This window comes from Podarcis cretensis, assembly GCF_951804945.1.
Source record: "Podarcis cretensis genome assembly, chromosome: 14".
Lineage (NCBI taxonomy): Eukaryota > Metazoa > Chordata > Lepidosauria > Squamata > Lacertidae > Podarcis > Podarcis cretensis.
In genome coordinates, this window is record NC_137183.1 from 11,857,130 (window position 1) to 11,882,013 (window position 24,884).

The 24,884-nt window shown below is 43.6% G+C and overlaps 1 protein-coding gene across 1 annotated transcript; it reads right to left on the reverse strand.

The window, feature by feature from the left end:
* Positions 1-153: 153 nt before the first annotated feature.
* On the reverse strand, positions 154-24,006 carry LEO1 (LEO1 homolog, Paf1/RNA polymerase II complex component). The gene is made up of 12 exons (XM_079953283.1): positions 23,848-24,006; positions 19,504-20,280; positions 18,440-18,544; positions 13,902-13,996; positions 13,207-13,352; positions 12,279-12,363; positions 10,335-10,429; positions 8,893-9,027; positions 7,356-7,491; positions 5,825-6,011; positions 5,405-5,502; positions 154-437 (listed from the first exon to the last, which is right to left on the reverse strand). Exons 1-12 carry the CDS (start codon positions 23,903-23,905, stop codon positions 330-332), a joined length of 2,025 nt encoding a protein of 674 aa, XP_079809409.1. The 5' UTR covers positions 23,906-24,006; the 3' UTR covers positions 154-329.
* Positions 24,007-24,884: the final 878 nt, after the last annotated feature.

The window sequence follows — 24,884 nt, forward strand, 5'->3', positions numbered from 1 at the left end:
TTTCATTCTGGCTTCATAAAAGTCAACGATCCAGCAACAACCTAGCATTTGCAGAGCACAGTGTTTGACGATGAGATGGGTACAGATCTAAAACAAATCTGCCACAACATATTCCAGCGGAACCAAAGCAATCACCTTTTAAAAGAAAAGGAATTTAAAAGGGTCCAACAAAAATCTTTATTCATTTTAAGACTACAGATCTGAATGCAAGTTTCTTTTGTAAAAATAAAATAAAAATCCTCATTAGGTTTACTTACATCCTGGCTGCAAAAAGAACAGTGCAGTCATTATATATATTTACACAAATCTTGTAGACTTTCAGGCTTGCATTATGCATCCTCGTCCTCGTCTTCCTCATCACTGATCACATACTTCTTGTGCTTCTTGCTTGCCTTCTCATCGTCTTCTGCTTTTCTTTTACCAGATGGCTCACCCTCCTACAGGAAAGCAGATCGATTTTAAGCCAAAATGAGCATTTCTCTAGGTGTAAGTGACTAAAACTGCAATTTGGATCATCTACGCATTAAGAAACAGGTATATAATGTTCCCAAAGTAAATGATGCTCCCTCCTTGGTTAATAGAGGCAACATTTAATAATAATAATAATAAATTTTATTTATACCCTGCCCTCCCCAGCCAAGATGGGATCAGGGAGGCTAACACCAGGTATAAAAACAATTGATTGAAATATAATTTAGAGGGAAAAGAGCCTATGGAAACAGAGGTTGGGCTAAGGAAGAACGAATCTTGCAACTGTTTACGCTTGGCTATCTAAAGATGCAAACAGGACAGAGGACAGCTGAAAAAAAACAGCCACATCAACAGTACCCGAATCACGTTTACTCAAAAGTTAAATTTCCCAGAGCTAAACCCACCAGGAGTGACATCTCAAGGCCTTCCATATGCGCTGTGCTAGGAAGATTTTGGGCATAACACAGCGACCGAGTCTCAAACAAGCCCACATTCCCAGCATGTTCACACACTTGTCTCAGAGACGTCTACGCTGGCTTGGTCATGTGCACAGAATGGAAGATGGCAGGATCCCCAAGGATGCGCTCTACGGGGAGCTGGCTTCAGGAACAGGCCCACTGGCAGACCAACTCTGCGTTACAAAAATGTCTGCAAACATGACACGAAGGCTGGCAAAATCAACCCTGCTGTGTGGGAATTCCTTGCAGGCGCCTGGAGACAGTCAGGTCATGAATCCATAGTGGTGACCAGAGGAAAAATGACGGCTGGGAGGAGCGCAGAGAGAAGAAATGCCATGGTCCACCTGTCCCAATGAAGCAGGACATCGCCATCTGCAGTAAAACATGCCTCTCCCAACTCTAAACTCACAGCAGGCACTGTAACCTTCCAGCGGCTTGACACCCCCTGCCCCGCCATGGCACACTCTTCCATTGCCTCTCAAGACAGATGGATACAAGCCATTTATAATAATAATAATAATAATAATAATAATAATAATAATAATAATAATAATTTATTATTTATACCCCGCCCATCTGGCTGGGCCTCCCCAGCCACTCTGGGCGGCTTCCATGGAAACCAAAAATACAATAAAATATCACACATTAAAAACTTCCCTGAACAGGGCTGCCTTAAGATGTCTTCTGAATGTCAGGTAGTTGTTTATCGCTTTGACATCTCGTGGGAGGGCGTTCCACAGGGCGTGCGCCACTACCGAGAAGGCCCTCTGCCTGGTTCCCTGTAGCTTTGCTTCTCGCAATGAGGGAACCGCCAGAAGGCCCTCGGCGCTGGACCTCAGCATCCGGGCAGAACGATGGGGGAGGAGACGCTCCTTCAGCTATACTGGACCGAGGCCGTTTAGGGCTTTAAAGGTCAGCACCAACACATTTGTTGTTGACATCTGTGTTCCCCAAAAATTTGCTTTGGAGGGTTTCCCAACCCTCTGGAGCAGACTTTCAGTGTGCCCAGGAATCTGCAGATCAACTGCACAAGCAAAGTCTGTTGTGTGAATAGTACAGCAGCACCAGATGCCACCTAATGTGTTTAGGATTGCAGCTTCGTTGGGGCTTCCAAAGAAGGGACAGGAAGCAAGTATCCGAATGCTTCCTGCATAAAATCTACTGCAAGTCCCCCAAACTAGACACTGTTCATTGTTGTGGGAATTCACATGGTTTCATGATGTCAAGACATGAGTGTCACTACACATCACAGAAGGTGTGAACTCAACACAGCGATGCCCTTTTCAGTGGCAGCCTTACATCGCCCAGAGACTCTTGCCTTGCCTGATGGGCAAATTACAGTAGTTATGATTTCAGCCTAGATCTCAGCTAATTGCTTGTTGTTAGCAAAAGGTAATGCATCTTGTTTGTTTTGCCAAAACATAGACTGTGTGCAAAATCTGGGGGAAAAGCAAACAATGTGATAATTATAATTTGCTCTTAATTTTCAGGTAAGTATCCTGTTCTAATTTACAATGAAACCACTTCCCATTTTAAGACAGAATGCATTAACAGTGATGAGCTTAAAGATTTCTTCTTTTTCCCCCAGAGAAGATCTTGTATCCTAGTACAAAATACTTCAGCAAACCTACCTGCAAAAAAACAAAACCGACCCAAATGCATTCAAGTTTAATATTTTTCCTTCAGCTATAAGAAGCCAGAAGTGCTACTGGGTGATTTGGGACTTTGGGTGAAAGCTAATTGCCATCCCCTACTCCCTGACTATTAACACACATCCAGGTTTTGTGCAAATGAAAGATCAAAATGAAGTCCTTGAGAATTTCAAAGTCAGCCTCTGCAACACATGCTTCAAAAGAGGCTGGTAGTTATTTTAATGAAGTAATCCATAATGTGTGTGTCTCTCGCAGTGAAGTAGAATTTCAACAGCTTTCTACCAACTGGAAAATTACTTGCTTTTTTATTAATGAACCCAATTACTTGATTCATTTTTCACTATAAAGCTTAACATAACGGAACCTGGGACACCCATTCAATGTGGGTCCAGATTCATGGAAGTGCCTGGGGTGCTAGAATTATTTTTTTTTGGGGGGGGGTGAGCAGGAGTGGCTCCTGGGTTGATTCAACCATCTACTCAGAAGCTGAAACGACAAGTGCAAACAGTTCATAAGGCATGGACAAAAGTTGAATTCATGCATGCAAACTGAGCATCCATGTCGTAAAATGATATGACCACAATAAAAAAGAAGGCATTTAAGAGGGGAACAAATTGAGGGGATGCCGAAAATGCTTCCTTGCCTGTAGGGCTGTTTGGTCTGGGGCAGGGATGAGGAATCTCAGGTGCAGGGTGTGAGAGTGCGTGCAGAAACTAACCTACCATTCAAGATAAACTTTCCATGCATTGCCCCTCCCACTTTTGCCTCTGGCTCCACCCACCACCAGCATGTGGCCCTCAGAAGGTGGTCCAGAAGAGAATTGCGGCCTGCAGGCTCACAAAAGTTCCCACCTCTGGTCTAGGCACAAATTAAATGCTGACTTTAATAAGCCTGACCTCCTAAATAATGATGAACAGATTGAATTCAGCCAAGGTTTTTTCCCCCACCCACTATGCACGTCAACTGATCTCAATGTAGTACAGAATTCTTCTTTTGGACTTCTACCCTAATTCACTTCTCCACCTCTTTCTGAGTTCTGCTGAACTCCAACATCACTAGCGCAAAGAGAGCGGTCCTGTGGATCATTTTTGGAGAGTAAGGGTAGAAAAATGGTTGCAATGAGATGCATACCAAAGTACAAGTCTGTGCAGCCCATAATTTGTGGTCCATGCAGATGTGCTACTCCCTTAACTATTTTTTCTAATGCTTAAGCGCCACCATGTGGTGAAGTTGAACGTTAGCAAACTAAATTGCATTTAAAATGGAAGGTGGGGGAGAGAGTAAACAGAAGCCATGGTTTCGTTGTCTTTCACCCACATAGAAATGAGAAATTTGTGGCACCAGACAGAAATCTGCTTGTAGAAGCCCTTTGATTGGAGAAGGCTTTTCTTTGACTGGGGCTCCCTTCTTCAGTGCCATGTCACCAACCACTTTTGAAACACAAGACCAAAGCCTCTTTGGCCATGCGGGATACTCAGCCACTTAAGTAAAAACATGCAGGCATCTAAAATCACAGCATTAAACAGATGCTTTCCAGCTACGATCTTAAGAGACAACAATGTTTTCAGACTAGAATCTGTGTGAGCCTGAAGGATGCTAGCAGGCTTTGTGGTGCAACTTTTTATCTCAGTACATTACCCTCAAGAAGTTAGCCCTGACTCCCAAGTTCCAGTCCAACACTCTAAACCACTGTGCTACACTGGTTTTAAAATTACATTAAAGCCAGAGTATTCTGGGTGAAACAGTAAAAAGAAAAGAAAAAGGAGTATGGCAAGTCTCAGGAAACATCAGGTCATAGAAGAAGTCCAAGGTAAGAGAGCTTGACTAGTCTTTGGCATTTCAAACTAACATGTACAGCAGAGACAGATGTTGTAGGATATCACCATCCCTGACTTTTGGTCTCGATGGCCGGGGATTCTGGGAGCTGAAGTCTAACAACCTCTCGAGGGCCCTTGGTTTTCCACCCCAAGGTACAGAGTGGTCTATACTTCAAACCAATTATAGCAAGCCTGGGAGTCATTCTGGACTCACAGCTGTCCATGGAGGCGCAGGTCAATTCTGTGTCCAGGGCAGCTGTTTATCAGCTCCATCTGGTACGCAGGCTGAAACCCTACCTGCCCGCAGACTGTCTCACCAGAGTGGCGCATGCTCTGGTTATCTCCCGCTTGGACTACTGCAATGCACTCTATGTAGGGCTACCTTTGAAGGTGACCTGGAAACTACAACTGATCCAGAATGCGGCAGCTAGACTGGTGACGGGGAGCACCGCCGAGACCATATAACATCGGTCTTGAAAGACGTACTGGCTCCCAGTACGTTTCCGAGAACAATTCAAAGTGTTGGTGCTGATCTTTAAAACCCTAAACGGCCTCAGTCCAGTATACCTGAAGGAGCGTCTCCACCTCCATTGTTCTGCCCGGACACTGAGGTCCAACGCCGAGGGCCTTTTGGCTGTTCCGACGCTGCGAGAAGCCAAATTACAGGGAACCAGGCAGAGGGCCTTCTTGGTAGTGGCACCCGCCCTGTAGAACGCCCTCCCACCAGATGTCAAAGAGAAAAATAATTACCAAACTTTTAGAAGACATCTGAAGGCAGCCCTGTTTAGGGAAGCTTTTAATGTTTAATAGGTTCTTTTATTTTAGTGTTCTGTTGGAAGCCGCCCAGAGTGGCTGGGGAAACCCGCCAGATGGGTGGGATATAAATAATTAATAAATAATAATAATAATAATAATAATAATAATAATAATAGTTGTTGTTGTTGTTGTTGTTGTTGTTATAAACACCTGAGCCACTCAAAATAGACCCCTTCACCATTTCTCTCACCTCGTCACTGTTGAGTTTCTTTGCTTTCAGTAATCTCTGCGTTTTATCTTCATCTGAGCCCTCATCGCTGTCTGAAGAATAAATCCTAGCGCGCTCCTCTGAAAGGGAAATATATATGCATTTCTCTCCAAGAGCTGATCTACAAAAACTGACCGTAACTTAGAAACTGGCTGCTTAGAAGTGACAATCCTTCCCCTCCATGGGAAACGTGCCACGGAGCACTATGGGCATTCTTTATTTGCTTGTTATCACAAGCAACCATTGCAAAACGAAAATAAGCATATATTATTTCCAAAAGGATTTCCCGCCATCCTCCTCTTAGGTATTAATGCTCCACTTTTCCTTTGTGTAATAAGCCCAAAGCAGCAGCCTGGACTTAAAACCAGATAAATCCAAGACTCCGCGCTAAGCCGACCATACCTCTTATTCCGCCTTTGTATCTGTTTTTAATTGCTGCCAGGCTGATGGCTTCTTCTCCTTCGTCCTCTTCATCATAGCGGTCAGGCTCCAAGTAGCTGGCGCTCAGTCCCCGCTGGTGCTGCTTCTCTCGCATTCTCCTCTGCTGGGACTCCCTGCGGATGGAAGCTCGCAGCCTCTCCTCCTCTTTCTGCAGGGGGAAATGGCAACAACATAGGGGTGTGCCAAGGATTTCTCAAAACAGGGCTCAGACTGTGCACTGCCCTGCACATCACCCATCACTAATTTACACCCCTCTTATTGCCCAAGCAGAATTCAAAGTGGTTTTCAAGGTACACCAGTTACACGAATATTAGAATAGAAGCATCCATAATTGAAACACCCAATAAAACAATCCTATTAAACAAAACATTAAAACAGGTCAAGAACGTAGGGGTGCCTGTGTAAACAGGTGCATCTTCAGAAGCCGGTGAAATGCCAATGCAGATGAGGCTTTGGCATTCTTGCAGCAGTTAAGTCTCGTTCTACTTTTATTCCAGGTTCTTTTTCTGCTACGTGCTGCAACTGAGAGCAATGTGGCACAGGTTTCACGTGCTCTGTTTCATGACTTGCTCTGGCCTGGATTACAGAGCTTGATCAATAGGTTAGAGAGGGAGGAAGAAGGATCCATTAAGGATTTTTGTTTTGCTTCAGACTAAATTAAATTGGCTCCCAACCCAGCTCCACCATTTCACCAAATAGGGGGGAAATGTGTTTTAGTCCACTGGCAACATAGTAGCAAGGCACTGCCCATTCTTACCTAGCAGTGCTGGTGATACCATAAAATAGTTTATAAAGACTGATTGCCAGATTCCGATACAGAGTTTTGTAAAGGTAAAGGTAAAGGGACCCTTGACCATTAGGTCCAGTCATAGCCGACTCTGGGGTTGCGGTGCTCATCTCGCTTTATTGGCCGAGGGAGCCGGCGTACAGCTTCCGGGTCATGTGGCCAGCATGACTAAGCTGCTTCTGGAGAACCAGAGCAGCACACAGAAACGCCGTTTACCTTCCCGCCGGAGCAGTACCTATTTATCTACTTGCACTTTGACGTGCTTTCGAACTGCTAGGTTGGCAGGAGCAGGGACCGAGCAACAGGAGCTCACCCCGTCACGGGGATTCGAACCGCTGACCTTCTGATTGGCAATTCCTAGGCTCTGTGGTTTAACCCACAGCGCCACCCGCGTCCCACCCAAGTTTTGTAGGATACTGTATAGCAAATATGAAGTTACTCTTATCTCTTCTGCTCATCCCTTCTTGTTCCGTTCTTCTCCCCCTTTTCAACTGTTTGCAGAGATGCCAAGGTAGGTAAGGTTGTTTTCTATGGCAATTCAGACTCCTGCCGAGCAAGAGCTTAGCTGCATTGAGGGCAGTAAGTCTAAAGATGCTGCTGAGTCATGCATACAAACAATATTTTAAGATTTGCATATAAGGGACAAATTTAATAATGGCTTAGAAGGCAAATTTTGATTCCAGCTACCCCACCCCAAATCTATACCTTAATCATTTCTGTTCGTTGGGACTCTGGATCACGGCCAGCCATGGGCAAAATACGAATTTTTTGTGTCTTGGAACATCTGTCTGCGAGCGAGAGAGTCATCTTTCTGTGTGTGGCACTGTCTGTTGAGTGAGGCCTGTGGTAAAATTGTTACTAGGTTAAAAAGCACTTCTTTCAGGGAACTGCAGGTTTGAGAAAACAATTGCATGTGACTGAGCTGATTCACACAACACACTATGTCAACCTGTAGCCAAGACCATCTTGTGGGTTGATCATCGGTTGCAGCAACCTCCTTTGAAGAAGCCTTTTCAGTGCCACGGGCACTAGGAGGTTGCCTTTAAAGAGGCTCGCTGTGAGCAATGACCAGCTGATTGTCAGTTACAGGGAGCCCCTTTGAAATCTCTGCAGAGGGGGAAACGCTCCTAAAAGTAGAACATTTCTCCCTCTGCAGAGAAAGCACTTCGTATCCCTGGAAAGAACAAAATCTCCATTTTAAATTTCAGCAATTTTCTCTCTCTCTTGAGAAAGTGGTTGCATCAGGTACTTCCTAAAGGGGACCTCCTAGCACAACTGATTCCAGCTGACTGCCAGGCCTTCAGCTGATTTGGCTCCTGGGCATGAGGTTCCCTACCTGACACTGTTAGAAACTGAGATATAAAAGCTATTCGGCATATAGCCCCTTAAAGCTAGGTTACAGGCACACTAACAGAATGTTTGGATGCATATATTTTTTAAAACAAGATCACAAAGCTGAAAATGAATTGTGTATATTCTCAGCTCCAGTGAAAATCTGACTTGCGCCACAGCATGGTAAGAAAAAACCAACAAATGCTGCTGTCCGCTAGCCAGTCAGATGGTGATGTCAGGTGCCATCCTGGCGCCCAGGCATCTTCACTTGGTTGCAAGTGGCTGATAGCCAGGTGCAAAATGTGCCTGGCTAATTCCAAATGCTGCTACCTGCTATAGGCCATAGACAACAGTGACCATAATAAAATGATTCAAGAGTTTTGTGGCACATTAAAGACTAACATATTTAGTATAACATAAGCTTCTGTAGACTAGAGTCCACATCATCAGATGCATTACATATTTTCCCGAAATGGAAGGGAGAGAGACAGAGAGACAGAGAGACAGAGAGAAATAAAGAGAGATAGAGAGATAGAGAGATAGAGAGATAGAGAGATAGAGAGATAGAGAGATAGAGAGATAGATAGATAGACAGATAGGGTTGAGGGTGGGTGGGAATTGTAAGAAGTGAAATTAAGAGGGCATAGAAGCAGATTCTGAGCATTATGTTAAAGTTTAAAAGGTATGTAAAATCGTCAGTGACAACAGCAGCACTGATGACAATAATCTAAACATCCTGATGCTGGTCAGTTAATTAATGCCTGTAGATGAGGCAAGCTTCTATGTTCTTGCTTCAACATGGCTACCCTCCTTGGAAATAATTAGGCAAGCCACCTTGTATCTTCTTTCACATTCACTGTGATGCTATTACTTGTAAATATTTTCAGCTCAATGGGATCCACGTGCTTACCTGAAGGTTAGTTTTGTTTTGAACACAGCTTGCCCCTGAAGACCTGTTCCTTGCCTGATGAAGAGATGGTTGTGATCCCCCTGCAATGGTGCTTTGTACACATCGAACACTTCATTCCCCAAATGTAGTGACATGCTTCAAAAGGAAGGAGGATTGCTTTGATTAGCACACAAGCCAAGAGCCTTATTTGCTTTTGTATATACAAGTACATTAAGCCCAGTTGATACAAGTGAACGAGATATAGGATGTTATTACCTGTTTACAGAGCAGTGAAGACAGAGTTATCCCACAAAATTCTGACGACTCCTTACATCATGAATTATTATTTTTTTACAGGTATTACAGAATTTGGCAGTGCCTGTGTGAAACTTGCTAATTCTCCCAATCTATAATTATGCTCTCCTTGGTTCTCTTCCTAGCCTGTCTTTTATCGTGTTTATTGTCAGCTTTCTTTAACGTGCTGTATGGATATGTTTTTCTATGTATTCTTGCCTACTGCCTCCAGGCCCTCCTGCCATAACACGGATGCCCTAACAAAATTGGAAATAGCAAAGGAGAGGGATATGGGGCTTCTTAAGCTTCACTGACAGCACCTTGCACTTTCCTCTCCCTGTGGATTTTCATACAGGTAGCGACATCAGCCATCGAGCAGCACTTCCACCAAGGTGTCTACCACTGGAGCCTTCTCTGTTCCAAAGTGGGTGGAAAGCATTAGTTACAGTGGCGCCCCGCAAGACGAACGCCTCGCAAGACGGAAAACCCGCTAGACGAAAGGGTTTTCCGTTTTGGAGGCGCTTCGCAAAACGAATTTCCCTATGGGTTTGCTTCGCAAGACGAAAATGTCTTGCGAGTTCCTGCGGGTTTTTTCCCCTTTTCCCCCCCTTTTCCTAAACCGCTAAGCCGCTTATCAGCTGATTCGCTGATAAGCCGCTTCTCAGCTGATCGCTAAAAGCCGCTAAACCGCTAATAGCGCTAATCCGCTAAGCTGTCAATGGGCTTGCTTCGGAAGACGAAAAAAGCGCTATACGAAGAGCCTCACGGAACTGATTAATTTCGTCTTGCGAGGCACCACTGTATTTTGAGCTACCTTGGTAGCTTTTTCTGACCTTTAGTGGGGCAGCTCATTCCGCCTGGATCACAGCAACAAAAGCAGCTGCAATACGAACAGCGGTATATAGATATTTAAATAAATAAAATGAAAGGCGTCCAGAAAGGTGAGATGCAATGAGGCTGAATGAAGTGGTAGGGCAGAGCTCTGTCCCAGGTAAGGCACTGAACTGCTTAAAAGCTTAAAAGACTCAGCTCTTTCACTCAACTCAGAAAACAGAACAATAATAATAACAACTGGATGAACGAGACCCAAGATAGAACTCTATGCTACACAGCATGTTTCTTTCTACAGTTCAGAAGCATGGGTCAAGCAGGATCAGGCACAAACTGACCTCCCATCAGACCATTTGACTATCCGCGCATTGCTTTCTCGAACCTCGCTCCCTTCTTCATCTCGGCGAGTTCGCCAGCGTATCGTGTTCTCCACCTGTGGGGACACAAAGTTGCAGGAGGTATTTCTTGAGAGAAATGTCACAACGCTTGCAAGAAATAGAGTGTGGGGAATGGGGGGAATAATGCTGGTGGGAATGTCATACACTGGTATTCTGAATTGCTGAATTCATGTTTAAAATATTAACTTGTTTAACGCATTAGTGTTGTGAATCAAGGAGCAGCAAGGCAGCTCAGTGTACCATGAGGGATTCAGCAGGGGGGGCGGGGAGGAGAGGCCAGCACTGCAAGCTCAGACCTTTTCTGCTAAAACTTTAGCATAACTCTCCTCTCCATTCCTCTCCATTCCCACTGTTGCTTCCCATGTGCCCCATTTCAGAAAGTAAGCCTCTTCAGGAAGGAACCTATCTCCCTCCCTGTTATGCTGAAAAGTAATAATCCATGTACACTGGTACCTTGGTTCCCGAACTTAATCCGTTCTGGGACTCCCAACACAGTTCGAAAACCAAGACGCGGCTTCTGATTGGCTGCAGGAGCTTTGTGCACTCAACTGGAAGCCATGGAAGCCGTGTTGGATGTTCAGCTTCCGAAAAATGTTTGCAAACTGGAACACTTACTGCTGGGTTTGTTGTGTTCGGGAGCCGATTTGTTCAACAACTAAGCCGTTCGGGAACCAAGGTACCATTGTACATTGACGGAGATATAAATAAATAAAAACCAAGGAAGAAACCCCAGGTGCTCTAAGTGGCACAGAGAATGTTATCGTGCATATACTATTGATGTTCCATAGAATGTCATATTTTGTGTTTAAATAGTAATTTGAACACTCTCAAGAACTTCACATAAGTTATCGTGGTCATCATCATTTATTTATTTATTTCATTTACAAATCACTTCCCAGAGTGACGGATGTTTTCCTAACAATGGCGTTGTAAGGTGGGGCAGTATTCCTGTCGCCCTTGTGCAGATGGGGACCCACAATTGGCTGGGGTGGGTGGAGAAGGCTTGCTTAGGGCCACCTACTCGCTGCTCTTCCAGGGAAGAAGTTTTTTGCAATGCTCAGCTTCATCTGAACCCTCCTGTAACTTAAGGCCATTTAATCTAATGGGCATCAGTTACAGTAGGGTACCTTTCAGCTGAATGTTATGAGAAACGTCTTGATGGAAACAGCAGTTGGACCATGAAACCAATTGCCCCGCCTCTCCGAGTCTTCGAGAAGAGTCTGGGCGGCTGCCTGTTGGAAAAGCTCAAGTAGTGGGTTTCCTGCATTGAGCAGGGTTTGGAATAGATTACCTAAAAGCTTCCCCTTCCAACTTTAGGATTTGATGGGACTTCACCGCATCAGTGGATCTGAGCTGGGGACTTCAGGGTGCATTGCTCCATCTCTCAGAACTATGCTACACAAGCTCTCAATGTTTAAAGAAGGAATGGGGAAACGCTGGCCCTCCCAATTCAGCTGGACCACAGCGCTCACCATCCCTGACCAGTGGCCATGCAGACTGGGCTTCAAGAGTCCAACAACGGCTGGTTCCCCAGCCCTGATCCAAAGCATGAGGCTTGACAGGATTGTGTTCCAAGACATAGCAAGGAGTGTTTAATAATAATAATAATAAATTTTGCAAGGGCTCAGGACAGCTAACACCAATAAAATCACAGTAAAAACATAATGTGGGGGGGAACCAATTTAAAATACAGGTTAAAATGCAATTTAAAACACAGCCTCATTTTAAAAGTAGCCGATAAATCAAGACCATAAGGGGAGGGAGACATAAGGGTCAGACTGAGTCCAAACCAAAGGCCAGGCGGAACAGCTCCGTCTTGCAGGCCCTGCGGAAAGATGTCAAGTTTGCATGTTGCGTGGAGGCAGAATTTAAGGTATACGGTACCTTCAGCTTTAACCTTGTTCTACCTTCTTCATCCAGCATCTCCTCATCTTCAAATTCATCCTCATAATACTGTGGATCAAAAGGCCTGCAATAAAGCGGAATGTGGGTCACCATGGATGCCATCCTTTCCTTGCAAAACAATTTCGTACCAGGACTGGAATTCTCACACAAAAACCCAATTATGGGTTTGTGGCCGCAGTTCCTTTGTACACATGGTAGGAGGTGGGAGAGAGAACAGAGAAGGCGAATGATTATTGGAGAAGGGCTGTAGAACATCTGCCTTGCATGCAGAAGGTTTCAAATTCAATCCCTGGCATATCCAAGTAGGGTTGGCAGCAACACCTGCGGGACACCCTGGAGAGCCACTTCCAGCCAGTGTAAACAGTACTGATCTAGGTGGACCAAGGTGTGATTCAGTATAAGGCAGCTTCCTATGTCCCTAAGGTTTGCACGTTGTGCAACAACATCACAAGCAGCTTGCTTGTGCATTCTATTGTGCAACAACCTTCTTCTGGTGCAAAACATTTCGCCAGTGGAACAAGTGCACTGCTAGGTGACTTTCACTTCGCACTACATTAGATACAACCCTCACTTATTATCTTCTACCAAGACAGAGGGTTTCAAAGTCATACCTAAGTTTCCCTACTACAATTCTGTTTACTTAAAATGCTTATATTCTCCCTTTCTTCCTTATAATAAAGATGGTTTGTAATAAAACCAAACACAGAATTAACTTGTTAGCATTAGCTCTTTTTTTTTTTGTAAAAAACCTATTTACAAATGTTTCATAACTAAAGGTGGGGTGGGGGACTTGTATTTTTTTAGATAGTTGCAACTCATCTGTGGATAGAACTACAGATTGGTTTTCTGTTTTTGTTTTTTAAGACCCTGGAAAACTTGTTTCCCAGACTGAGCCTGTGACTTTTACCTGGGCTCCACACTGAGGAAGTTGGGAAGCTTCACAAAATATAAGTCATTTCCCAAGTCTGTGTTGACTTTAGGAATTTCAACTTCTATCCGCGTTTCAGGAATAGGTTCCTCCTCCTGTTGATCCTCGTTCAATCCATTCTCGTCCTATTCAGTGGGGAGGGGAGAGAAAATCACGTGGGAAATTATTGCTTTTAAATATAATTCCATCTCTTCCATTTATGCATATGTGTGATTTGACCATACAGAGAACATACACTTTATCAACATTATGCCTGCTCAGGACATCAGCATAAGGCAAGTGTGGGGAACTTTTGGCCCTCCAGATGTTGCTGAACCACAACTCCCATCATATCCAGCTGTTGGCCTTGCTAGCTGGGGCTGATGGGAGTTGTAGTTCAGCACCTTCTGGAGGAACCAAAGTTCCCCAATCCTGGCATCAGGAGAGAGGGGGAAAGAGACCTTCAACTTTCAAAAGTCCCGAATGGAATACACTTATCTGCAACCCCTTCTAAAAGGATCACAAATCATTATCCCACTTTTTCCTAATGCAATTTGAGAATACAAATCTTAACATACATGTAAGCATTAAAATATAATTTCTCAAGTTGTCAGGTTAAATCCAACACTGATCCAAAAGCAGAACCGGGTGACATGCGCCACCCTCTGACCTCACCGACCAACAAAGGTACTTACAATAGGTTGCCCTGGAGTTGGGGGCTTGTCTTCCCCATCGCTCCCCGAAGATATGTCATCTGCTCCTCCAAACAGATCCATTGCATCTTTATTACCTTGCCCAGAAAATAAGAAACAGAAATCATACTCAGAAGGTTGGAAACTGGCGGTGGGGAAGGACTGTTTGTTTTTGAAAGACACCTTATTTATAAAAAATATACTCTGCAAGGGGCATAAAAATATAAACAGTGGTACCTCAGGTTACAAACACTTCAGGTTACAGACGCTTCAGGTTACAGACTCCGCTAACTCAGTAATAGTACCTCGGGTTAAGAACTTTGCTTCAGGATGAGAACAGAAATCGTGCTCCAGCAGCGCAGCAGCAGCGAGAGGCCCCATTAGCTAAAGTGGTGCTTCAGTGGTGCTTAAGAACAGTTTCTGGTTAAGAATGGACCTCCAGAACAAATTAAGTTCTTAACTCAAGGTACAACTGTATTAAAAATAAAATAAAATTGTCCAGTAGCACCTTAGAGACCAACTAAGTTTGTTCTTGGTATGAGCTTTCGTGTGCACGCACGAAGAATCTGAAGAAGTGTGCATGCACATGAAAGCTCATACCTTCATGAAATTATACGAAAATGCTATATAGATGGTACCTAGCTCTGGTCAAAATGTATAAAACAAGAGATAATAAGTGTTGGAAATGTAAAGAAATGGAGGGCACTTTTAATCATATGTAGTGGCAATGTAAAGTTATAAAATGGTTTTGGGAAATGATTTACAACAAATTGAAATAAATGTTTAAAATAACCTTTGTTAAAAAAACAGAAGCCTTCCTATTAGGTATTACAGGACTGGATTTACCAAAAAAGAAAAAAGGAAAAAAGAATTTGTTTATGTACGCAACAACGGCTGCTCGGATATTATTAGCATAACAATGGAAAGATGATAAGTCCCTGCGAAAGAAGACTGGCAAAGTAAATTAATGGAATATGTGGAAATGGCTAAAGTGACTGGGAAAATTAGAAATCAAGAGGTTAACAAATTTTTAAAAGGCTGGGAAACCTTTATTGCATATATACAAAAGCAGTGTATACAAGTTAATACATTTGCAGGATTTTAGAAATACTTGTAATATTATAGATAAAAGGCAAAAGATTTATATGATCTGACGAGTAAACCAAGTTAAATGTTATAAGTTATAGGTAAATTAATGTAAATTGATGTACAATAAAAGTTATTTTTGTAATATTATAGGTAAAGCACAAAACTGGAATGTAAAATGAGGTAAAAAATTGATGGTCATATATGAATAACATAAAACAAGGGAGCCATGTGGGGGGAGGAGGGAAGTCAGGGGACTCTAGTAGTCCCAGGTTATGGAGTAAATGTGGATTTTATATATAATTATTTTAAGGCTTTGATGTATGGTTTTTCTTTTTAATGCGATGCTTTGTTACTGTAAAAATTAATAAAAATATTATTTAAAAAATCTCTCCCTCTCTCACAACTCCTGTCCTGGTCTCACTTACATAGTTGTCAAAAAAGTCACAACTGATTTTTGTCACTGAGGAAACAGCTAACCTGCCCCAATAAACGTCCAAGGATCCACAGTGTTTGAAAAGCTCTTTTAGTTGAAATATTCCTTGTAGGTCTAGGAAAGTATTTCAAGATCAATCTCAGAGGATTTTGGGAAGGAAAAACCTCAGCGACATGTAGGAGTTTGGTGTGTGAGCTGTTATGAGCCACAAAGACTTGGGTTTGAATGTAGGGGGCTAGTTTATACCTGGCGTTCCCCATGACGAGAGAATGGTTGTTAAACCACTCTGGAAATTGCAGCTTAGTGAGGGGAATGGGGGTCTCTTGACAACTCTCAGCACCTTTGACAATCTGCAGTTCCCGGGATACTTTGTGGGAAGTCATGACGGTTAAAGTGGCGCAATAGTGCTTTAAATGGATGGCTCAGGATGTGGCCCGAGGGGCTGGCGGGCGGAGAATGACATTCGAACTCCCAGCCAGCCATAAAGCTTATGAGGCTTGGTATGATTATTTTCCACCTAGTCATTTTGACACTTTGGCACACCCTATTTGCAAAATGTGACAATTCCAAAATACAGACGAGCTTTCACTTTTGCAAGATTGAGTTTACTGCCTTCGGCTGTACTTGAGGGTCGATTTCAAAAAACCCCACTGGAAAAATGGTTATGTCCCTGTGGAGATGGCAGTATTGAGTCAGTGGCTCATGTGCTTCTGTCTTGCACTCTTTATTAAGGTTTGAGGAGTGAGGTTATTACCCCTTTATTATTGACCTTGCTGGGTAGCTCAACCATTCCTACTGTGTCCTTTCTTTTAGCAGATCAAGATGATCAGGTGACAGCAAAAAGTGCAAGGTTTTTAGCGGGGGCAATTAGAAAAGATCTATTATTTGATTATTGATATAAACCCCCAAAATGTATTTTCTATAGTTAAGCTTTTACCTCTGTCTTCTGTACATTTTACTTTATTGCTATGGCTAGTGGCTGATGCAAATATTCTTCTGATTGATTCTTTTCTCCTCTCAGACAGGGCTGTTGTGAGGATTTATTTAAAAGGGCAGGGAAATCAAGCATTCCCCTCTTTTTAATCTTAATATTTTGATAATTTTATTACATTGACTTGTTTTTAAAATCTGTTGGTTTTATTGGCATTTTCTTATGAGTATTTTATATTATTTCATGTAAAGTTTTATATTATTTCATGTAAACCATTTATTATTAAATTGTTATTTCTTTATCATATGTGTTAAAGTCACTTTTCTTACAAGGTGGCCCAAAGTGACTTACATCCTTGTTTATCCCTTCCTTACAAACAAAGCATTTAAAACAAAAACAAAAAACTAACTACCAAGTTTGCCCTCCAGCATTCCTGGAGAGAGAGAGAGGCAGGCAAAGATTTCCTCAGAGCCTCCTGCTCCAGCTGGACTCCTTTGCCCTACACAGAAACCTTCTTCCAACAACTGGCCTGTAGGAAGGTGTAACGAAGTTATCAGGTAGACCTGGAAGATGGACCTGAGGAGCTGTGCATTTAAAGAAGTCAGTTCTCTGGCAGTTGGAACTTTGTCAGTTGGGAGAAGACAGTTAGATCTCCGGGGCAAAGAGTCACAGAAACCGAGAGAGTGTCAGAGAGGGAGTGAGTGAGAAACTAGGTGATCTCATCTAAGCCTGCCCACCCGGTCATAAAGATGTCCTATCCTTTAAATGAGAGTTCTTCCACCTTGGGGGTCCCCACCTGTTGCTGTGCAAGACCCATCGTTACCAGCCAGTGTGGTCAATGGAGAGGGCATGATGGGAGTTGTAGTCAAATGGGGACCCAAGGTTGAAGAACATTGCTTTAAATCATTTTGGTGATAAGGAACGTGTAGCTGGACTGAAAGCAAGTTTCTTAGTTCTTAGTCTTTAAGGTGCCACAAGAATAGTAGCAGGTATGTTTCTTTTGGTTTTGAAACTTTGCTCTGTATGCCTTGCCCTTGTTTTATTTCTTAAAAAAACCTTGCCCATTTGGCTTATCAATAAAGTAAACCCAGGTATTTAGTGGCGTGCTTCAGATGTCTTTCTACTGGGGGTTTTCTTTTGAAACTTAAGGGTGGTCCATTCTAACCATGTGGGAAATCAGGAAGTGGTGCCAATGAACTGGTCTGGCAAAAATTGACCTTATCTCCGAAACGGCTCTTACAATGAGATCTAGAAAATTATATGCACCACAGAAGGATACCAGGAGAGGGTACTCGCTTCAGCAGCACAGATACTAAAATTGGTTTCCAGGAGAGGGAGCCAAACATTGTTAACACTAGGTACCTGGGGTTGGATTATTGCAAATTGTTCAACTTGATTTTAATATTGTAATTCTAAATTTTTATACCCAATTTCAATTTTGTATTTCTGTAGTGTTATAACTTGCAAATGTAATGAAAGCCAGTGTAAATTGTTTTAACTCATTCTAACAACGTACATTTATTTTGTTGTAACCCACCCTGGGACCTTATGATGAAGGGTGAAAAAAATCCATAAATAATAGTATTTGGGGTGGAAATAAGTAAGTATTAGGTAGCTCTAGACCAGATGAAATTGTCTCAGGTGTCAGATCCAGTCCATGGAGCAACATGGAGCCAATCCTAGTTTATAGGAACTTTCCCACTGAAGCACTTGACCTCCTTTGAACCCTATAAAACAGGGGCAGAGGAAATGTGGACTTCCAGCTGCTGTTGGGACCCTTAATCCCTGGCCACTGGCCTGCTGGCTGGGGGGTTATGGGAGTCCAACAGTATTGGAGGTCTACAGGTTCTACATCCCTGCTCTAAAGCAAGTGACAAGAGATGACCCAAAATACTGAAGTCAGAGCTACCATGAAAATAATCAAACATGTAGATTTGTTGTTAAACAGTTGTTTAAATAAACTGTTGTGGAAACAACTTTTGATCTACTGCAGTGGAGGAGGTGAAGAGGAGCTTGGCACTGCAAACCCAACCTCAGATGAGTTTTTGTTTTTTTTAATCCCAAATGACAGGAAGAGGGGCTGCTTACCTTTTTGTCCTTCCACATCACTGTCCATTTCGGAATCCGACGCAATTTGTTTCTTACGCTTCGTTTGCATGACTTCTTCATCACTGTCACTGCCTCTTACCGATTCTGCAAAAGCAAATATCAATCTTGAAGCCCCCTCATCACTTTCTATTATTATACTGTATATATTTCTATTAATATATTTCCATTAATATATTATTATATATTACACAATCCAGACACCCTGAATAAAACACAGCAGAGCAATGTCACTTTGAAGAATGGCATTCATACCAGTGGACTTCCAAAAGTATTGTTGATGAAACCACATGGGTACTAAAATAAAAATGGCCAAGCAATGCAGTGGGCATATATAAAAGGAAGATACTTAAATCCCTACTTGGCCTTGACGCTCCCTGGGTAGGCATTCAGCAAATTTTTCAGCCTTACTGATATCAAAGGTTAATAGTGAAAAACAAACAAACCCCCAAAACATTACAACCCGTCCTGAAATTTTGGGGGAGTTTAAATTTTTTATAAAAAGGTAAGTGGAAAAAAGTGTGAGCAACTATTAAACCCAAATTCCAAGAGATTATCTAAAGGGACAACTGCTCTGAAAACTAAAGATGGATTGTGCTAGACTTGTTGATTTGGGGTGGATGAAAAAGAGTAATCGTAGCCTTCAAGATATGTCTACTACGCCAAAGCTCAGTGGTTAAGCACATGCTATGCATATACAGTGGTACCTCTAGATGCGAACGGGATCCGTTCCGGAGCCCCATTCGCATCCTGAAGTGAACGTAACACATGACTGCGCATTTGCGCGGGTTGCGTTTCGCCGCTTCCGCACATGCACGTGACGTCATTTTGAGCATCTGCACATGTGCGAGTGGCGAAACCCGCAAGTAACGCGCTCCGTTACTTCCGGGTCGCCGTGGAGCGCAACCCAAAAATATTCATCCCGAAGCTACTTCAACCCGAGGTATGACTGTAGAAGGCTGGGAAAGAATCTTGCCCAAGAGCCCTCCAGACCTAAGGTTTCCCTAGTCCTGCGACTAGACATTTGCACCCTCAATTCTCCATACCCGACTTATGCTCATGCTCTTCCTCATCCTCCGAGAGCCTTCGCTCTTCATCATCGGAATGCTGGGGCCTCTCTTCATCAGAGTTCTGCATCTTTTCCTCGTCTGAATGTTGCAGCCTTTCATAGTCATCATCCGAGTTCTGCATATTCTCCTCATCAGAGTTTTGGGGTCTTTCCTCTTCATCAGAAACCTGCAGCCTCTCTTCGTCATCATCCGAGTTGTGCATTTTCTCATCGTCGGAGTTCTGCAGCCTCTCTTTGTCATCAGAAGCCAGAGGTCTCTCCTCGTCCTCCGAGTTCTTCTCATCATCATCCAAGTGCTGTGGCCTTTCTTCGTCATCCGAGTTCTGGAGCTTCTCCTCATCGTCTGACTGATCACTTCTGTCTTCCCTTTCCCATTTTTCATCCTCAGAGTGTGCTTTGTCAGAGCCTTCTGCCTCAGAGTGGTGGCTGCCTTCATCTGACCTGTGATCCTCTTCATCCTCGTCCTCCTCGTGAGCAGCTTCAGAACCACTGTGCTGGTCCATATCTGACTGGTCATTATCCTCATGTTCAGAATGCCCCGAGCCTTCCGAGCGATTGTAGGATCGCTCAGACCGGTTATCGCTGCCACTATGGTGAGAGGCGCCATCATCCTCGCTGTCGTCACCAAACAATTCTTTGTTACTTGGTTTCAAAGCCTCTCGGTCGTCATCTCTGTCGCTCTCGCTACCAGAAATATTACTGATGGAGCCAACAGGCTCCTGGTCAGAGTCTGAATCTGACCCAGAATCAGAATCTGTGAAAACCAAACAAGCATAAAAGGACAACGTTAGCAAGAGGAAAAGAGTCAGATAACATATATAAAAATCAACTGACCAATACCATTTTACAGTGGTACCTCGGGTTACATACGCTTCAGGTTACAGACTCCGGTAACCCAGAAATAGTACCTCAGGTTAAAAACTTTGCTTCAGGATGAGAACAGAAATCGCGCGGCGGCAGTGCAGCAGCAGCGGGAGGCCCCATTAGCTAAAGTGGTGCTTCAGGTTAAGAACAGTTTCAGGTTAAGAACGGATCTCCGGAACGAATTAAGTACATAACCAGAGGTACCACTGTTCACCTAGTCAGAAGGAAGCAAATCCATCAGCTATATGCAATTTGAAGAACTAGTCACTTTGCTGAAAACACTGACAGCAGTGAAAAATCATAATTAAGTAGTAGTCCAGCAACAATCCTGACTGAAGTACTATACAGAAGTAAAGCAAATGTTGACTGAAAATGGGCAAAACAATAAAAACAGGTTCAGGTGGATAGCCGTATTGATCTGTCATAGTCATAATAAATAACAAGATGAAAGATGAAAAAATCTTTTTTAATAATTCCAGTGGCACCTTTAAGATCAACTAAATATAAGCTTTCAAGGTATGAGCTTTTGTGTGTAATACACACTTTGTCAGATACTCTGAAGCAGAGGTCGCTTCAACCTTATAACTGCTGATGGCTGTTACGCCAGTTGGTTCCATAGGGAAGGACAAGGGATTTTTAAAGTGATAGATGACCAAAATTAGCTTTAGTATGTATAATGGGACATGAATCCAATATCTCTATTCAGACCAGGTCTCTCCATAGTTTTTAGTTTGGTAATAAGTTGTAATTTAGCAACTTCTCTTTCAAGTGTATCTCTAAAATTCTTTTGCAGTAAGGCAGCTACTTTAAGATCTTGTATAGAATATCCTGGGAGACTGAAGTAAAAACAGGTTAGCCTGAACCATTATATCCCAGCTTGATCACTGAGATCACCTGCAGGAGCGTCACTTTTAAATTGTCAACTTTAAATTGTCTATACAGGCAGTTAAGACTGCATTTTTCCACAATGGTTAATTAATGTCCATTTTAACTTTTTTAATATGATTTTTATTGTATGTTGTATGTATTATTGCTGTAAACTACTTGGGTATTTTTCTTTTTACTGTATAGTGTATAAATATTTTTATAAATAAAGAAAACAATATTTAAGGCACTGCTATTTAGTCCCATTATGCCATTGTTTCAGAAACACTGCTATAAACTGGCCCATAAATAGCAGCTCTCCTGGTCATCTGTGCAAAGGAAGAATCACCACCAGGTGACCACATAAGAAAAATATTATCCAAGCTGTCTTACCCCCAGCTTTTAAGCCACATATAGCTGCCATCAGAATGTGAAGAATAGGTAAACTGGCAATTACTGTTATTGGAAAGTAACTTTTGTGGGTTTATTTATGAGGATTCTATTGACTGACTTGACAACAACCAACACGGTCACAGCATTTTGGTGCTGGCTAGGGCTGGCAATAGTTGTAGTACAAAACACCTGTAGGGAATCAGTCTGAGGACAGGTGACTTAATGATATTTGTATTTGGGCAGAGATTATATTTTTTATCTTGCACTACACCACTCTGCTTGCCAATATGACAACCATCACACATCAAACCCTAAACAGCCTGTCTAACAAAAGGTCTCCCTTGCCTGTTTTCTTTTTCTTTCTTTCTTTTTAAAAAGACACCAAGACATTGGATCCAGTGCACAGAACCAGGTACTGAACAGCTTGAAGATCACCACAATAAAAATCCCTTGTTTGATAGCGGCCTCTTGTTTAATAAATGGTGGGTCTGCCCAAAGAGTAGGAAAACACACATATCTGTTTCTGAGAAATCTGATTCAAGGTCCACAAGTGTGTCATGGAGTACACCAGTCTCCTGTGATCTGAGAAAAAAAACCCCACAGCAAACCACTATGTAAAACAATACACGCTAGAAGCATTGTTTAAGATGTTCTTGCAGGGTACCTAAAATGAGGAAGAATTTCAGAACAGATGTGCATGGGTGAGAAGGGGCATGGAGACGAATGAACAGACAGAGACCACAACATTGTGACTAGATGAAAAGGAAATTACAGTCGTACCTTGGATCCTGAAGGCCTTGGTACTCAGATGTTTTGGCTCCCGAATGCCGCAAACCCAGAAGTGAGTGTTCCGGTTTGCAAACGGTCTTTGGAACCCTAATGTCCAAAGTGGCTTCCATGGCTTCCGATTGGCTGCAGGAGCTTCCTGCAGCCAATCAGAAGCCTTGCTTTGGCTTCTGTTTTGGAAGTCGAATGGATTCAACTTCCAAAGTACGACTGTATTGTACCTTTAACAGTGGTACATAAGGATTGCAGTATTTCTCAAACTTCAGTCCCCAGCTGTTGGACTGCAAATACCATCATGCCTGACCCTTGGTCCTGCTAGCTAGGCATGATGGGAGTTGTAGCTCAACAGTTGGGGACCCAAGTTTGAAAAACACTGGATTATAGTAACCATTGCTTGTGGCAAAAGCATGAGAAAAGTTCCCCCTTGTTGTCACGCAACTGTTAAAAGGTACAAAAACCGTGCCTTCCTTTGCACTTGCCCCATTCACATATTACGAGTTTTGATGTTTCAAACCCAGTGGTGCCTGGAAGCAGTCTCACAAGCCCCAACTTCCAGAAGGATGAAAAGATGAAACTGGGAAGGGGGGGAAACAACTGAAATCTAATTGCAGGTAAATCAGTGCTCAGAGTTGGATCTGGGGAGAGCCACTCAGGTGGGAATCAACCCATCGCTCACTGTCAGCCTAGCCTCCCTCACAGGGTTGCAAGAATAAAAAACGGGGCAGGTGCGGGGAACAAACCGCAACACACCGCCCTGAGCAACTTGGAAGCATCCAGTCCCCTTCTCCCGCCTCATCCCAGCTGCGTTGTGAATATGGCACTTTGCTCATGCTCAGAGGAACTCTTTTCTCTGCATGGCACTTTGTTCATGCTCAGAGGAACTCTTTTTCTGCATGGCACTTGGCTCATGCTCAGAGGAACTCTTTTTCTGCATGGCACTTTGCTCATGCTCAGAGGAACTCTTTTCCTGCATGGCACTTGGCTCATGCTCAGAGGAACTCTTTTCCTGCATGGCACTTTGCTCATGCTCAGAGGAACTCTTTTTCTGCATGGCACTTTGCTCGTGCTCAGAGGAACTCTTTTCTCTGCATGGCACTTTGTTCATGCTCAGAGGAACTCTTTTCTGCATGGCACTTGGCTCATGCTCAGAGGAACTCTTTTTCTGCATGGCACTTTGCTCATGCTCAGAGGCACTCTTTTTCTCTATGGCCGCCTCTCGTGCACTCTGGTACCAAAACGAGGCTTGGGGCTGAGCTCCGGCCGCGAACAAGAAAGCGAGGAGAGAATTTCCAAGGAATCAAAAGGCGGCCGGGTGGGGGGGAGGTTAAGAGCCAAGGCCTCCTTCCGCGCATGCGTGACACAATGTGATATGCCCCCCCCCCGGCGTCCGTGTCTCCCCCCCCCCCCCCGTTACCTTTTTGCTCCGGCTCGGTGTCAGCATCGCTGCCGAACAGCTCCTCCATGTCCGCCATGGCGAGGGGGAGCCCAATTTCCTCAGGCCACCTCAGCGGACCCGGCGGCAGGGCTAGCGGAAGAGGGCGCCTTCTCGTGACGTAAAACAGCTGCGACTGAGGGGGGAGGAGTCGTGCCTAGATTTACAATAGAAGATGACAGATAGAATATAGAGCGGTGCAGGGCCTGCACTTCCGGTTTAAGAGGAAAACCTATATCCACTTGCGTTAAACCGGAAGTGTCCGCATGGGCGGGCCGTAGTGCTTCGCATAGAGATAGAAAATAGTAGAGTCATCTATATAGAGATAAAAAATCCTTATGTGCTGCAATGGGTCAGGGCATCTGGCTGTCAACCAGAAGGCTGGTGGTTCGAGCCTACCCAGGAATGGCTGTGGGCAAGATTCCTGCATTGCAGGGGATTGGACTATATGACCCTTAGGCAGTGCTGGATTTACGGCGCTGTGGGTTAAACCAGAGCCTAGGACTTGCTGATCAGAAGGTCGGCGGTTCAAATCCCCGCAACGGGGTGAGCTCCCGTTGCTCGGTCCCTGCTCCTGCCAACGTCAAAGTGCAAGTAGATAAATAGGTACCTGTTATGTACTGAGTTGAATAGGATCCAAAATGCAGCAGTCTGATTGGTCCTAGAACAATAGGATCCAAAATGCAGCAGTCTGATTGGTCCTAGAACAATAGATTCAGAATACAGCAGTCTAATTGGTCCTAGAACAATGGAGCAGTATGCTTGGTCCGCAGGAGCCACCCAATCCAGCTCCAGGTGGAAGTGAATCCACAACCTGATTGGCCTACAGGAGAATCCCGGAATTAGCCAATCAAGTGCAGCCCATTGTGTAAATAATGTATATAAAGCAGATATTGTGGGGGAACTTCCATTCCTCCCCACCACTATGAGCTGAATAAAGAGCATGAAATCCACTCTCAACTCTGAGTATATTTCAGTACCGCTCCGGCGGGAAGGTAAACGGCGTTTCCGTGCGCTGC

Bases quoted from the DNA above. Each gene is read 5' to 3' on its own strand.
- LEO1 (XM_079953283.1), bottom strand. From the start codon at position 23,905: ATGGCGGACATGGAGGAGCTGTTCGGCAGCGATGCTGACACCGAGCCG. The intron at 18,545-19,503 runs GTATGGAGAATT...TTGCTTTTGCAG, and splicing joins AGAGCATGAGCATAAGTCGG to AATCGGTAAGAGGCAGTGAC. The intron at 9,028-10,334 runs GTCAGTTTGTGC...TTCCTTTTGAAG, and splicing joins GTCAAATGGTCTGATGGGAG to CATGTCACTACATTTGGGGA.